Source organism: Apis florea, unplaced genomic scaffold (genome assembly GCF_048593485.1).
Source record: "Apis florea isolate Af1SG1 unplaced genomic scaffold, ASM4859348v1 contig_2492_pilon, whole genome shotgun sequence".
Taxonomy (NCBI): domain Eukaryota; kingdom Metazoa; phylum Arthropoda; class Insecta; order Hymenoptera; family Apidae; genus Apis; species Apis florea.
In genome coordinates, this window is record NW_028256593.1 from 5,671,313 (window position 1) to 5,689,197 (window position 17,885).

A 17,885-nucleotide genomic window follows, 5' to 3' on the forward strand; every position below is an offset into this window, starting at 1 on the left:
ATATATTTTCAAAAAATGTCTTTTCTAAAATTTAATTATGTAATGAAAAATATTTTAGAAATATGGATTCTAAGTTTGGATTGAGTTAGGTTAGGTTCGAAAAATAACATATTTTATTTAAATTTTACAATAAAAATTAACATAAGTTTATAAAAAAATTATATTAATTTTCATTAATATCTATGATAGAATTTCGAGTTAAATCAAGTTCAAATTCACTATTATAATTGAATAATATTTTGTTAGGTTATACATCGATTTCATAATAAATGTATCTTGCTTTTAAAACTTTTTATTTTTTGAATTATTTATGTTTTACAATTTTAAATATTTAAATTTTAACTACTCATTCTGCGGCAAATTCAGTATCTATAGTGATATCGATATATTATATAAGATTGAGACATTTTTATTTTTGTAAACAAATTACTGATAACAATAGATTTCAAAGATATTTTTTTATTTAGGATTTTTGATTGAAAATTATTTGCTTTATAAAATTTAATTACAATTACAAATTCATCTTAAATAATTTTTATGCATATACATATATTTAATTATTATACACATAAAATTTTAACGAGAATTAATAAATAATAAGTAATGCTAATACCAAAAAAGGTTAAAACATATTACATTATATGATCTAAAGTAAAAATAAGAATCAATTATAATTTCTTATTTTTTTATTTATTGGAGAAAAAGAAAAAGAAAAAAATGATTGGATAAATATTATAGATGATAAAATATTTTTTTAATAAGATTAATAATTGTGCAATTTATTAAAATGGTTCACGAATATGGAGGTCATTTTCGTGATTTGAGTGCTTAAGTGGAAATATAACGTATTGTTAGTTGCATTAATCAACGTATTCTTTCGCTCCGATTATTTTACGTATTTAAACATTTTTATAAAGAAAAACTTTAATATACATTACGATACGAATCGTTACGTTCTATCATGAAAATAACATTCTTACTTTCACGTCAATTATATTTGATGAACACATGTTTAATGTAACTAAAATAACTAATAAATTTGTTTTTATTTACATCTTAAATATATAAAATATTAAATGTTTCTTTAAAAAAATAAAATTGTTTGATGTTTTCATTTAAATATTTTTTTATAACAGTAAAAATTGAAAATATAATAGAGAAAATGATTTAATCAATAAATTCGATTCATTATTAAATAATAATATGAATTTTTTTAATTTTTATATTCGATTTTCCCATAGAATTATGCAATAATAATTAAACAATCAATTAAGTCTTTTTTATTAAAGAAAAGCTATATAATTCTTTAGGTATTTCTTCTCTTATAGTTCAACGCTTTCTCATGGGAATAATTTGCGAGTTAACTAGTATCCAGAAAAAATACGATAATGGTTTATTGTTTTCGAAATTCTTTGACAGAATTTTTTCACATCAATTCATTGCTTTTATTTTAATCAATGGATCGTAATTAATCAATTCGCATAAAAATTTTGCGTTATACGTTCAATTTTCACTTTTTTCTTTTTTTTAGAATTGCAAAAATATATAAAATTTGTTATAAAATCCGTGCTAATATTATATTCTTTAATCAGTCTAATTCATTTTTAATAGATTAATAATCACATGATTTGTGTTTTGTCTCTCAAACTTCAATCTTTTACCTTTCGCGTTACATAAGAAATTTATTTCTGTTTCGAAAAAGTTTTAATTTTTTTACAACAATATAAAATTTTAACCTTCGCAAAAATTATACGTTTTCACCAATACCAATTTATTATATATATATAATCTCATAATAATATATAATCTCTTATTATATATATATATAATCTCTTAATAATATATAATCTCATATCATAACCTCGGACCACGTCGCAATTAATTGTATCGCGATCATAAAAATTATATATTGTTCGATTCGCAATAAGTTAATGATTTTATTACTGGCTTATATAAATATTATCAATTAATCGAGTGACACATTGGAACTTCCAATCGATTGTTTTCTTATCGATTTATAAATTTTTAAAGATCTACTTTCAATACCTCGATGTTTTTTTTAAAAGATACGAGGATTTTATTTATTTTGATAAAAAAGATAAATAAATAATTTTCATTCCAGAAAATATTTCATTTTGTAATAATTATACGAACCGATAGATGTTACCAATAATAGAAATAATTAACATTATTTCACGAAAACATTATCTCATTATTTAAATTATCTCGATTATTTGACATTTTTATATACGATATAGTATATCTCGTTCTTAGCGATCGAAAACGAGCGAAGAAAAAATTTAATTATCCAAAAGGATACAAAAAGAAGAGAGAAAATATAGTGCAGTGTTTTTACGAAGCGTGTGAGCCTCGATCGTTTAAAGATCGAGCATTTGATTATGGGGACATGAGTAACGAGAACGATCGGGAAGAATCTTGGAAGAAATTGAGCGATAAATTTGAAGGATCTTCGTGCGCGGGAACAAGAAGAGGGGAAACGAAGGAGGATGATTGTTCGAGAACGGTTAAGAAAATTGGAAATGCGTCGGTCAATCGAGGATCGATTAAAAATTTGTCGAAGGGCCGCGTGCAAGAAGTGACGATTGTCGAGCAGTCGGGAAAGCGTTCTTCCCAGAGAACGATCGAGGATATAAGGAGAGATTCGTCGTTGCGAACGATCGAAATTTCTCACGATAATTTTCTTTCGAGAAGTAGCGAAAGTTCTTCGGAATGTATCAATGTTGAAGGAGGAGGAATTCGTTCGTGGGAAACGGAGAAAAACGTGGATGGATATCCTAATCTACAGGCTATATGGAATTTGAAAGATTCCTCTTTGGATATTGAAAATTATCCCGAGGACAATGAACGACCGTTGGGAATTCGTGCGAAGGAGTGGGGGGACTGGAGTCGTTGGAAGGGAAGGAGAAGCGAGGATTCGTCGCAAGTTTTAAAGGAATATTCCAGTGGTGGAAGTAACGAGGCGAGTGGAGGGGCGAACGTATCGCGCACTTGTTTCGAAAAGTTGGAAAAACACGAGAATCGTTCTCCTTGGAAATTGGAAGTAAGCTCCCCGCGAACCCCGACGTTTACCAATTTGGCTCTGAGCGTGTCGTACGCCGGCTTGGACACTTCCGGTTTTTTCGACGTTGAATCGTCGAGAAAATTCGAGGATGATTCGTCCGAGTTATGGGAGGATTTCAGTGTGGTCGAGTGTCTGGAAAACAAATCGTCTTGCGACGAGAGCACGCCGGAAGAGCGGGTGGAGGTATTGAAGGAAATTTTAGCGGAGAATGATATCCACGAGGGGGACGGGATCGTTTCGGATTTCTTATTTCACGTTGCCAGAACAAAGTATGGAAAGATTTATATCAAGGTTATTAGAACGATGCTTGTTAATCGAGGTAGGATATCGATCATTTTTTTTTTCACATCGATTTCTTTCGTCTTCTAACTATTGAGTCAGAGAAAAATCTCGGCTAAAGAGATATTAAATAAAAAATACGACTGACATAAATCAGTCGGATGTTCAAATAATGCCCGGCTTGAAAATGAATCGACGAATCGCGAGGGAACGAAAAATAACATAAATATGATTTTTAACGTCGCGAAAATCTTTTCTTGATTAACGTGGCAGAGAATCAATTACGTTCTTATATCGAATGCTCACGAAGAAAGGAAACGCGATTTCGACTTTTTTTTATTTTTAAATCGATGATCTACTTTTCGTTTATCTATCTTCGTTTAATTTTTTCGCTTGGAATTCGTTGCTCGAGTATGATCTTTATAATTTTTTCCTTTCTTTTTTTTTTTAATTAAAATTATATTTAAAAAATAGTAATTTGTATTTTAGGTATGAACGCATAGTATTGAAAATTAATCTTAATAATTAAGTAATATGATAAATATTATAGGATTATCTTTACTAGCATGAAATTCCGGAATATATATAAATTATTCGATTATTTGATAAATAAAAAGCATAGAAAAGAATTGTAAAAAAAGTAAGCGAAAATATAATAATTTTAATTCAAAAGTAACGTGCCACAGAATTTTGGTAGATTACTATTAATAGTTCGTCCGGACAAGCTAAAGCTTATGTTAAAATTTTCGAACGATTCAAAAGAGAAAAAAATTGTAATAATTAAATTATATATAATTATTTGTTAAATCCAATATCGCATATTATTATCATTGTCATTGTATATTAATATAATTTATAGGCTTAAAATTATCAAGTTTTTTTGTCAATTGGTTTAATAAATTCCAAAAATAGTACTGATAATTTGAGTAAATCGATTCAATATTGTACTAGATATTGTCAATAGTCTGGGATACGTAATTAATATACGTATAAAATATCGTAAATAATGCATATATTTAATACTATATATACATATGATTGTATTACTTGGATTTTTTTTTTTTTATATTTCATAATATAATACTTTCGCAATTTAATAATTTGTATTGAATTTGCATTTCTGTTTCCAGTTAAATTATTATCATGTATATTTGTTTACAGTCTTTAAATCTGACTCGTTAGATACGCTATATTACGTACAAGTCTTATATAATATAACTTTTAAATAGTTTCCTAAACTTCTGCAACCGATATTTTTAGATTTTACTTTTCTGAATAAAATTAAAAGTTATAGGAATATTATAAAAAATTTTTATTGCTTTGAAACAAAATTTAACTAATACTCCATATATAAATGAGATTTACTTGATATTTATCAGATAGAAAATCTTTTATCGCTATAAATTTTCCACAATTTAAATTTCCCTCTCGCTATATTGTACGCATCTATGCCCGCGCAGCTTGTTCTGACAGTTATGCGACATGGCGCCGGAGTGATTTTGTCGTGTGTTTCGTTTCATAATTTCTTCATATTTTTTAATAATTAGAAGTAATACCTTCTTAATCTTACTTGTACAAGCTATTAATTAGTGTTTTAACTAGTGATTACGAGAACAATTGATCGTTAAACTTTAAGAATTTCAAGAAAATTAGTGAAATGTACCCGGTAGAACCTCTGACGTCAGAGGCAAAAAATTAATGTGCTGAATGGTAAGTATTTATTTTAAAATTAAAATTAAAATCACTTCAAATGATACGTATAAAGCACGATCAAATCTTAAGCCCTTTTGCTAGTTATAGTCATTAATTTTTATGATTTTATTTTATCGTAAAATATACTTGGACGATGATTCTTAAATTTTATGGTTCATTTACACAACAAGTGGAATATTAACAAATTACGACGAAATACAAGTATAAGTAAATATAAATATGTAGAATGTTTAACTCGTTTTTTATAAAATATTTGATGGTAAATTTTATTTTTATTGTTATTTCTAAAATCTTTTTTTAAAATAACATTGCTACGTAACCCTCGCAACGTGACGCCATTTTTAAAAGCTTCAAACTTTAACCCCTGGTGTTTACTTACATTTTTCTTTATTAACATGTAATTAATTAGAAATAGTTAATCTTTACTACGATTATATAAGATAACAATAAAAATTTTTTAATTAGTTTTAACAGTTAATTTATTTTCATATCATAATCATCAATTTAGTATATACATATAATTGGTATATACATAACACATAAAATATTTCTAAGATACAAGATACTACAATTACTATATTTAAATTATTTTCAATTTTTTCTTCATTTATATTTGTAGTAATTATTTTTACAAACATCGTTACTATTTTCGTTTTATCGCAATAAATTAGTAATAAATATATCTAGAAAAGAATCTAAACATTTTATTAGATCTTGTTACTATTAGAAATTCATGAATAACCTATAATGCATATATTTTAGAATTAAAAATAATACGAATATTTACATATAATTTACGGATTTTTCATTATAATAATATCATTAGATTAATATTTAATGAATCGTAACAAATATTGGAATATTATTTGGAAATCGTATTTTTGAAACATTATACATATTTTTTAAATTGATGCATGTTATGCATTATGTGATTACTTAACAATAATTTCGTTATTTACAAGAATATCGCGGTTATTTTATTTTTTCTATATAAAATTCTTCAATCCTTATATCGTGTAATATCTAACGAATGCAAATTTTTTTTTTTACATTAAATTATGCGAATAATACCGAATTCATTAAAATAAAATACGTAAAAAGATATCTTCAATTATATTGGTGGAACGACAACATATTATCGATAAAATGTAAAATTAGTCACATATGTAAATGCTGTGTCGCGTAGTTGCATCTCTGTTTCTATAAATAAAAGATGAGAGTAACATAGTCTCGGTTTATCACTTCAACTGCTCTACTCTTATGCAAGCTTGAGCTCGTGGAAAAATCAATAATCACCTGCGACGTCTCTGTCTAAGATGTTACGTCAGAATTTTTTGTGGTTTTGATTTTGATTCTCACCATCACGGATCGACAAGAATTGTTTCTATTACTAAACACATACACGTATATATTTTTTTAATTTTCATTTTCGAATAATAAATTTTGTTTATTCACTCGCCACGATTTGAATCGTTTCGTTCCAAGTATATTTTATAATTCCAGGGCCTTCGTAAACGATAAAACGTCAAAATTAATAATAGCTAATTCTCGAGATTAACGTGACGGATACGATGGTTGTGGTAAAAAAAAAATTGTAATAGTTCAACGAAATAAGCGAGTTTTTTAAAGTTTTACGAATTCATCATTAAGAATTGTTAATCTTCGAAGAATTTTACAAATGATATTTCGCAATTCGATCCTTTATTACAAAGTACGAGTACGCGATGAAACGATTCTTGGCTGCGATAGATACTCTTTTTGTATAATGATGCTTCGAAAAATGTTCATTTATCGTTAGTAAAATGTGTACGGCATTGGGGTTGAAAAACCTTTGTCCAATTTTCCAAGCACTGGTGACTGGGTCAAAAAAACGACCCATACCGGATCTTATCCAATTATCATCATTCCCGATCGAGTATGGCCAAAAATGAAACCCAAGATTACGAAGATTAAATCTAATATCGTACAAAACTTAACTTCAGAATGCGATGTAAATGAATGTTAAAAATTTAATTCTCTCGAATAGAATCCCATTGGCATATGAGTTAAAATTATAAATTTCAACATCTTCCTTCTCGTATAATTAAGTAAAAATATTTACACTCTATATCTATATGAGTAAGAATTCTTTCATAGGTGTCATCGTTTTGTTGATTTTCAATCAAGATTGCACAACTGTGTATTTATGATGAACAAAGAATGATATCTGTTTCGTACACACATGTCACGTACGTGATATTCTCATTATTATTATTATTAATTCTTATCTTTGTCGAGTCTTGTCAAGAAAGATCACGCGATTTCAATACTTTTGAATGAAACTAGAGATCGATGAATACATATATAAAAAAAAAAAAAAGAATGGCGAACATATTTCGAAACACCATTGTAGAAATGCAATAATACTGAAATTGAAGATTCTTAGAGCGAAGATAGCGATGCGAAAATAAAAAGGTAGAATTAAAATCGAGAAAGAGAAACAACAATTGTAACAAATCGAAAATCGGAGGCAAAAGTCGAAACGAACGAGAGAAAAAAAAAAGAAAAGAGAAAGAGAAGGTCCTGGAGAATATGTGCCCATTAATCAATAAATACAGCTAACGAATCAGCCATTGCTCCCGATCCTCCCTGGGTTCGTGGCCGATCCTGGCGGAGGAAGAAAGAACCGTTTCGAACGATACGCTCCTGGAACCGGAAGAATCTTCCGACCAGGAGCAACAAGATCTCCAAGAGGATGATCCTTACGAATACGACGAAGACATCAGACTCACGAGCGAGGATTTGCCGGGGAACGAAAGTTTTCTGGACGGCAATTGCCCCACCTCGTCTAGGATACCTGCACCTTGCTGGGGATGTGCCGATTGCACCGGATTACACACGCCGATTTTCCTGTTGGCTTCCTCTCCAACAGAGCCGTCTTGCACCTGCGTTTCCTGTCAGTAATTCTCCCAGTGTCAGGATACACCAATAATAATTCAAATGGCTTGAGCTTCTTTCTTCTTTTTCTTTTTTTTTTTCTTTCTTTTTTTTCGTCATTTACCTTTTCAAAATCGTTTTTTTTTTTTTTTTTCAATTTTCAACTAGAGCAAACTATTGTTTATCTGTCCAATAACGCTACTGAAAATAATTAGTTGTTCGATCATTGGATATTATTATATTTAGTTAAACGTTTTACACTTGACTATTACACGCTACGAGCGATGGGCAAAATTTAATGGTTGAAGTTACGAGTAAAGTTACTTAAAGTATAATAAAGTTACTTTAGATATTTTATCGTTTAAAGCGTAATAATAATTGTCAAATGGCCGAGATTATACGAAAAGGATATATATTCGATTATAACATCTGTTGAATAAACGTTATTTCAGCATTTTAATAAAGTAATTAACTTATTAAAATAACTTTATTCGAAATTTTTAACTAGTTATTTTTTTCAACGGGTTAACGCCCGACTCTGCACATTACTATGTATATATATATATATATTCGTTTTTCTTTTCAATAAGTTGGTACACGTATGCACATATACTTTGTTCCAAGATTTTTCAATATCGAAATAATAACTCTGAAGAAAGAAAATATATATATATATCTGAATATTAAAGTCGTACGTAATTATTTGAAATTAGAGATACAATAATGTTACTTAATATTTAATGTTTTACTTAAATTTCTATAATGATTGTCATTAGACATACATATAATACGTAATAATGCGTAATAACGTTTTTAATTGATCTTGGTTGAAATTTACTTTCATATTTTTCTGCATCTAATGTATCGATAAACGATATTATTTATTCGTATTAGTAAGTTTTATGACAAAAGATTTAATGATCTTTTATTGTCTTATCTTTGCTCTGTGCCACGATATAAACATGTTACGCGATAAAATCGGTTGCATTGTTTTAAAGAGTATATCGGAGAAAAATTGTTTGAGAAACTAACAAGTGAGGGCAGCATCGTGAAATGGCGAAAATAGGCGTCGCTTAGGTCGCTTTTCACAGGAACGATCGTGACTCACTTGCGTGCTGTGCCCACATTTCACATTTTCTATTTGTTTCTTTACCGTTTGATCTTGACCTTGTGTGCTTATATCCTACGGTGAAAGGGTGAAAGAGCAATGTCATTTCACCCAGAGTTCACGCCCAACTTCTTTCAACCTTCTAATTTTAAACTCCATTCATAACCTTTTTTTCTTAAAGGTTATAAAGGGTTCTCGTTTGACAACTTTTTATTACCAATTTCATGCTTTACGTATTTTTTTTCCATATATGTGTGCATATGTGCAGAATATATTAAGCAAATATAACATAATAAAATTCTCGCATGAAGGATAAAAAAAATTTTCACGGATAAATTTATTTCATAATAAAAAGATCGAATTTCAATTTGAAATTTACGTTTTAAACAAATATTAAGAAAATGATGAGCAAAATGTTTTAATTCTTGTTTGAATTTTTCTTCAAATTAAACGCTACGGAATAATAATTTACTTCGTTCCTCGTTTATTTGGTATGCATTATGAATCTTCGTCTCTTATAATGTAAATTACCGGTAAGTAACGGAAATGGAGGATATTTCTTCTTTTGTTTTTTATTTTTTTTTTTTTTTAATTATTACATCAAGCGTTTAACGTTGGATCTGGATATGGATATTTTTGTAACTTTGCGTTACACACTGTAAAAATGAATCCTTAGTACGTATCTTTATATCAAGTTTCCTTTTCAAGAAAAACAACTCGGAAATTCTATCCGGTAAATGGCTTTTACCTCCATTCGTTTTATCCAACCTGTGTACAAGTAGAATTCTCATGTTACTCGTATTTACAAAATATGTTTATATTTCACTCATCTTATCCTTGATGTTACGGATTCATCTAGATTTTACTACATTTATGAGAAAGTATAAAATCTTTGGATTAGATTAAAAACATGTTTTAAGTTATTTATATATTACTGGTCATACCGCAATTAATAAAGAGATTGCGTTATTTGGATAAAAATGTTTGTTTCTCGTACAATTTTATTTTCGATCAATCGATGTTGCAAAGTATCGTATCTTAAATATATCTACGGTATCAAAAACATCGAATCGCACGCGAATAATCAATGAATGAACGAATAAATGTACGATATTTGTAAGACATGTGTACGATACGGACTTTTTGCATTTGTAATTGTTTGCAATCATCGAGTCGTTGAGTACACAAATACTGTAATCGAGATACATTACCTAGGCTCTATGTATACTAGATGAAATTTCAAACTTATTTTTCTTGGAAACGAAATCTTACTCGAAAAATATTTAACGTTCCATTTAAAACGTCGAATTATTCTTCTCGTCAATACAAATTATTTTATTCTTATTTACATCACGCGAATTCTGCACACACGATGTTTTGACTAATAGAGTTTTTTTTTAATAATACAACCAATGAATCATCTACGTTGAATTATTGATATTAACGATAACTCTTTGCCTTAGAAAATTATTTTAAAATTTTTAAATTGGAATTTAAAAGATATTAATTCGATCAAACGTAAATATAAATAAATTTGATAATAATATCATCTGTAATTATTAAATCAATTGTAACTACTGTATAATATAAGTATCTCTTAATTTTTATTACTTGCCTTGCAAATTCTCAAGTCACAAGCCACGCTGATTATTACGGATGTAAAATGCACGCTTTTTAATGGAAGCACTGTAATCAGGGATTAATTTATTTTTTTTTTACAAATTCGAAAAGTTATTAAGATAAAATTGAATGCGTTTGTTTGTTTCGTTCTATTGTTCGAAATACTAAGGGATATTTTTTTATTTTTTAAAAAAACGATCAGATTAGATATAATAAAGTCAATAATAAAATAATCTACTAAACCGTTTATCACCTGTTACATTCTTTTCCATTTCCATTTGCTCGAATGGATATAACGTTGATAAGAAAATTTTAGAAGACTTTTAATTTTTAATTTTTTTTTTGGTCTTCAATTTTTAAGTGAAATTTTCGTTGCATTGAAATTGTTTATAATATTAATTAATTTCAGGAAGATTATTAAAATTTACAAATAAACGAACAAATTGTTTAAAATGTGTAACAACTTTTTGATATGAACTTGTTGATATAAAAAGAATTCTCGTACGTTAAAATTGTAAATGGTATTTTCAATAAATGTAAGGAACATGTAACAATTACATACAATAATATAAATAACCTTGTTGTGTTAATATTTATTCGCACCTTCCCCGAAGATTCAAGTTCAATTTCCATATTATAAAACGTTTTAGCAAATTTTTATTGATTTATCTACACTTTGTGCGTATACAAAATTGCGATATTATCGACCATTACAAATACACCTAACTTTTTTGTAGATATTTTTATTATTATTATTATTATTGTCCTTTGCATCGCTTGTACGATTATTTCACTTATTGCTTCTTTATTTTAGAATGCTGACATTATTACGTATTATATTCTTTCATACTCTCTCTATTCCAAATGTTCCTTCTTCCGTATAATTAATTATCGCACGAACAATTACTTCTCGTTACAGTTTTATGTAGCAACCGCGTGAGCCAAATGACCAAGACCTATAATGACATAGAAGCAGTCACAAGGCTTCTAGAAGAGGTAAATATGACCACCGGTAACGTAACGTGCGTGTATATATATATGTGTATGCATTATATACGGAATTATCATTACAGAATTGAGGCGTGACGGACTGATATTCGTTCGTTTTTAATTTGCAGAAAGAGAAGGACTTGGAGTTAACCGCGCGTATCGGTAAAGAACTTCTATCGCACAATCAAAAACTTGAAACGACTGTGACGAGTTTGGAGACCGAGTTGAAAGAAGCTAATGAAAAAATTACGCAACTTACGCACGAGCTCGCGAAGAAGACGGAACTGATTCAAATATTGACAAATGATGCCGAAGAATCGAGTTCCGAAGCCGGTACGCCCACCGGATTTCGTGGTATCAATCTTGACATGATGCAGAAAAAGATCAGCTCTCTCGAGGATGAGAATAAACAGTTAAGAACGGAGTTTGCAAAATTAATGCACGATGCTGATAATTCAGAGGAACAGGAAGCAAAACTTGTCAAGGATATTGCCGCCCAACTCGGTTAGTTTTGAATGAATCAACTTGCCTTCTTTTTTATTTTTATCCTACGAAATGTTTACAGAAATTCTTAATGTCTTAATTTTGAAGATACAACGTATATATTAATTGTTGAATGAATAATTTATATGTATTATATAGCGAGTGCAAACATGGAGATGGATGGGATTACGGATGAGCTTGATAGGCAGAAAGAGGAAAATCGACTGCAACACGAGCAAATCGTCAGTTTAACAGCAAAATTGGCCGAAACAGAATTGAGACTGGCACAATTGATGGCCGAACATGACGAGGTGGGAGCTACTTTGCTCATCACCAAAGATAATCAGAATAATCTTGCCAACGAATTGGCTGAATTCAAGGATCGATACGCCGAAGTATGTACATTTACTTGTTGTCCGTTGTTCTTCGATTCTTTTTATAAAGATGTAAGAGTAATGTTAAGAGTAATTTTAATTAGAACAAATCTGATGTAACAATGATGAGCAATGATAAGTAAATAATTTTTTACTTCTATTATAAGGTAGTGAATTTATTGGCGGAAACGCAGGATCAATTGCGAAAACAAAGAAAAAGGGGAATGCCAACTGTTAGAGGAGGATCTTTGTTCCCTTCGATGGGCGCTGTTCCACAACCTGATTCCATTGCTTCTGAATTGGAATCGTCCCTTTATTCTGAACTCAGTTTGGATTCTGGTATCAGCGCGGACAGGATGTATGTCTTTTTTCTTTTTACTATACAATACCGATACGAACTGAAATTTTTTTAATTCATTGTTTTTAATTTTAAATACAGACCAACTTATAAGAAAGTCTTTGAAACGGTGAGAAGCGCGTCAAGAAGTACATCTTATCCGGTTGATGCAAATCAATTTCCACGAATAGGTTCAATGACGGTATCGAGTTTGTCCAACAGTTCTGCCGGGCCACGAATGAGTTGTGGACAGATCAGACCCGTGGCATCAACATTTCCTAGCTTAAATTCCACTGGACATAGCGATTCAGAAGGTTCGCTGCTTACGGACTCTGAAGATTATCCGTGAGTTTGTTTATTAACACTTTTTTTTTTTTTTTTTTTTTTTAATAAAAGTAAATATATATTTCATTAATAATCACGTTATTTAAATATATTTATATTTTAACATTTAATTTATGAAATGTATAAGTGGATAAATATTTTTATACATTTTTATACAGAGGACCCCAACAAACGGGAGTACCAGGTGCTCCTGGTGCAGCAGATTTGGAGGCAGCTCTTCGTAGATTAACGCCTGCAGAAGTTCTTACGAGGCGCGCTTGTCTTAGCACTGGTACAGGATATACTTATGATTATGATGCAGGAGCTCATTCACCTTCCACCTTCGTACCTCTTGGTTGTAGAACTCCAGATAGTATTATGTCTACGGGAAGTAGCGGGAATATAAGTGGTTACGGTGGAAATGCTTGGAGAATACCTGAGAAATTACAGATAGTGAAACCTATTGAAGGTTCACAAACTTTACATCATTGGAGTCAGTTAGCCACACCTACGTTAGGTAATGATCTTTTATTTTTTATCAATTTAGTTCTTTAATTTATACATGTATATATTACATTTTCTCAAATACAAATATTTTTGAAGGTAAATAAAAAAAAAAAAGTCTGAACTTAAAAATCAAATTATAATTTTATTTTAAGGTGGTCTTCTAGAAGAACGACCAGGAGTAAAAACACGAGGAGGTCGTGGCCTGGAAGATTTAGGCCTAGTTACTTTTACTTTAAGCGACCTCGAAGAAGATGAAGAATATACTAATCCTGGAAAACTCTTTCAAGACACAGGTTCCGTTTATACATTTACCAATAGTACAGTTCTTCACCCTGATGATCATACAAGTGTCACCCCAAGTATTGTGGGTAGTAGAGTTGCAACTGCGCCTAGTAGTGCTTTGAATTCTGGTATGAGCACCCCAAGAACGTTAAGTAGAAGAAATTCGACTTCAACATTTTCAACAACTCTTGGACTTGCAAAGATGTTGAATGAAAGAGGTATTTATTGTTTAAAATTGAAAATCCACTCTCTCTCTCCCGTATTTAATTTATAAAAATACTATATTCTTTGTCATAATAATATCTAATTAATAATAAAAATAAATTAATTAAAATTTATTAAAAAAATAGGTATAAAAGCTGTTACACCTTCTTCTGCATTAACTCCGAGCGGAGAAAGGAATTTTACACCTACTGCAACGCCTTGTAATAGTCCCGATGCTAGTCCTCCAGAAAGTCGATCTGATTCACCAACTCCAGAAAGTGGACTTTCTTTAGGATTATTGTCTAGTGGAGCTGAATTATTGAAGAGAACATTTGGTGGCGAGACTGAGGTATATTGAAATATTTATAAATGAAAAAAAATTTATATTTTATTTCATTTTGGTTATATTTTAATTATATTTTAATTTGATTATAGTTATATTAAATATAATTGTATTATAAAATAACGAAAAAATTGATTATTTGCATTATAATGAATATTTTTTTTTAAATATTATTATTTTATTTATATGTATGGGAATGTTTTTCGTATGTTCATTCTTTTAAAATTTATAATCTTATTCCTAAAAAATTATTGTTTAAAAATATTAATTATATAATATTTAATACAAATTATGTTAATTTATAAGTTTAATTTATTTTATTTTAATATCATTAATATTATATTTTGTTAACAGACAAAGAGGAAACGAACCGTATTGTCTAGATCAGACAAAAAGGCTCTTACTAGTATTCGTTTAGTTGAAAAACTTGAAAGAATCGGTATCGACACCATAATGTCATCTACGACGATTGGTTCTTCTATTTCTCCATTAGTGTTACAAGGTTCTTTATATACCAGACGTACTACCGAAAGTCCTATGGCTCAATTAACTTTCTTAAAAAGCTCCATGTCTTCAAGTGGAAGTCAAGAAAAACTTTCTCCTTCTTCCACGGCTAGTAATTCCTTGTCAACAAAACGAAAGATAATTGACAAGAAACAAGATGAATCTACGTCAAGCAGGGAATCAAATAGGCAAAGAAGAACTGGTGCTAGAGCTATGAGGCCCGATCTTGGACAGGTTACACCTGCGATTCCTGTTACCGTTACAAAAGAATCTCCTGCGCAATCCGCTTTGGGAACTATTAGCGCAATTCTTTTTGGACGAAAGGGTGGTTTACTTTGAAATCATTGTTTGTTGTGCATTAAGTAAATGACATTAAGAAAAAATCAGATGAATTCTTAACAGAACATAAAAAAATTGTCGGAGCGGTGATAAAATGGACAATTTACTTCGTTTCATCTGCATTAAATTTGTTTTATAAAAAAAAAAAAAAGAAATTTATATAAATCTTTATATTTTATACGTAAATATTTTCGGATATAACCAAGGTAAATAGAACATTTTAATTTTAATTTAAAAAAAAAAGAAAACAAAATAAAATACCGTATGTATTTATCGTAATGTTAATCGTACATAAAATTGTAAATAAATTGAATATGCTTTTATTTTATAGTAGTATTTTATAAAAAAGAAAATATTATATACGTTTGTATTATAGAGATGCAATATTTTGTATCAAACTTGAAAGTCTGATTATGATCGATTAATTTTTTATTCTTTTTTAAAAATTATAATATTACATGGAAATATTAATTAACAATATTTACTTATTTACAGTTTTGTAAAATATCAATATGCGAATGGCATAAAATGGCATATTATTTTAAAATGTTAATTTAACATTCCTACAATAGCTAATATCTTTTTTTTATTTCTTTTTTTTTCTTTTCTTTTCTTTTTCCAAGTTTTATTTTTAATACTAGATTTTTTTTCTGCATGGATGCAGAAAAATATTCAAAATATTATATTGTTTCAAATATAAATCTATAATTAAAAATTTCCTAAATCTTCACGTAAAAATATTATATAAAACTAGTTTATCTTTTAAAATTTCAGTATTATAAAGTATCTTCAATTGTACAAATATATTATTAAATGTACATTTATGTACATGTACATTATTATGTTTTTAAATGTACATTTTCTCAACGCTCCGACGTCTAAAAATTTACAAAGAAATTTACAACTTATGTATTTTACTTTTATGAAATAATCGTTTCACGTTGATTGGATTATTTTTTAAATAATTTTATGTAATAATTCTTATGCAAAAAAATATTGTATAGCGTTACATAGTCGGAAAACAAAACGAAATCTTATAAATAATTATTTTGAATGTTTATTGGTGAAGATCAATTTATAGGCTTGTGCGCGCGCGCGCGGAAAAGTAATTTAAAATCATTAATTTATACATAAATACCATTTAAAAACCAAATGTGAATTATAGAAAGATCTATTACGTGAATTAATTTTTATTGTATAGAAAATATATGGTGTAGTAATTAATATATAAAATGACTTAGAATTTGCAATCATGTGATACGAAATGATACATCGTTTATGTAATATGATTTTTATCATTTTGTCTATGCTTCAAGTAACAAAGAAAATTTTGTATGTAAGATTATTCTCTTTTTTTTATTTTTTTTTTTTTTAACCTAATTTCGTATTAATTAAAATATTTAAGAAAAATCATTATTTTGATGCTTAATATTTAAAAAAAAAAATTGATTTGTATCAAATTTGTGTCTTTTACTTTATTAATATATATTCATTTATATTTTACGCTAAAATGTCCAAAAAGTGAGAAAGTTAACAAAAAAAAAGCAACATCAATAATGCACGTAAAAGCATATAAATGACTTCACATATAGAAAATCATGATAAAAATAAATTAATTTCTTTATTGATATTCTAATGATATAGATTGCGATGAGGAAATATGATTATTCTGAATATAAAAAAAGAAAAAAAAAAAGAAAATCGCAGCGAATTTTATAAGTCGGAGCACAATTTTTAAAAACAGAATTTTTAGGGTGCTTTAAGTTATATCAATTTCTTTTGATTACATTAGAAATTTATTATGTTTTAGATTAATTAATTAATTGTGTTTACTATTGTTCGTCTTTTATAAAAGACTTAACATTTAGTATCGATAATTAAATAATTAGTCATTCCGTAATTGTCGATTAATTATTGATCAAAATAAAATATTCTACTTTTTTATCTATATTATTTATATACTAATAATAAATTGTAAATAATTAATAATGAATCGACGATTAATGACTGATTTACAGTTTCTCTCTGTATTGATTAAAAGCGATAAAAAAAAAAGTAATTTACTCTTTTAAAATTGAACTTGAATAATTACTTATGTATGTAATTGAACATTTTGTTTGTTAAAGATAAATTGACCAATAATTAATCGATCAATTATCTTTGTAAATAGTAATTTGAATTTTCCTTTTGTTTCGTCTCTTTTTTTTAATCTATTGCGGTTAAAAAAAATTGATTGCAATGTATTGAGTGAGTTTGATGGTGAGATTCGATTTTATTAGTAAATGGACCTTTATCTTGTATCATAGAAAGGAATATTTAGCAAATGCAGTCTTGTACATAGAGAAATACTGATTAATAAATTAAATTGAAAAAAAAAATCAAGATGTTTTGTAGTTTGTTTAAATTTTTTATTTATGTTAATATTATTGTTAAAAAATCATTTTTACATGAATTTCTTAAATATATAGTGCATAATTATT

At 28.3% G+C, this 17,885-nt stretch overlaps 1 protein-coding gene across 10 annotated transcripts in view; it reads left to right on the top strand.

The window, feature by feature from the left end:
- milt (trafficking kinesin-binding protein milt) overlaps nt 1-17,783 on the top strand; it is a 30,739-nt gene extending 12,956 nt beyond the window's left edge. For 5 of the 10 annotated variants that reach the window (XM_086905675.1, XM_086905672.1, XM_086905674.1 and 2 more), the window contains 9 exons: nt 11,638-11,714; nt 11,837-12,212; nt 12,351-12,586; nt 12,733-12,923; nt 13,005-13,247; nt 13,406-13,743; nt 13,886-14,233; nt 14,366-14,568; nt 14,917-17,783. In XM_086905675.1, coding sequence (XP_086761801.1) covers nt 11,664-11,714; nt 11,837-12,212; nt 12,351-12,586; nt 12,733-12,923; nt 13,005-13,247; nt 13,406-13,743; nt 13,886-14,233; nt 14,366-14,568; nt 14,917-15,405 — 2,475 coding nt within the window. In that variant the 5' untranslated portion in view covers nt 11,638-11,663 and the 3' untranslated portion in view covers nt 15,406-17,783. Of the gene's footprint in view, nt 1-2,232; nt 3,402-4,829; nt 5,072-7,683; nt 8,010-11,637; nt 11,715-11,836; nt 12,213-12,350; nt 12,587-12,732; nt 12,924-13,004; nt 13,248-13,405; nt 13,744-13,885; nt 14,234-14,365; nt 14,569-14,916 lie in introns of those variants that run through there. The other 5 variants (XM_086905670.1, XM_086905671.1, XM_012488935.3 and 2 more) reach the window with 5 other exon arrangements.
- The last annotated feature ends 102 nt before the right edge of the window (nt 17,784-17,885 follow it).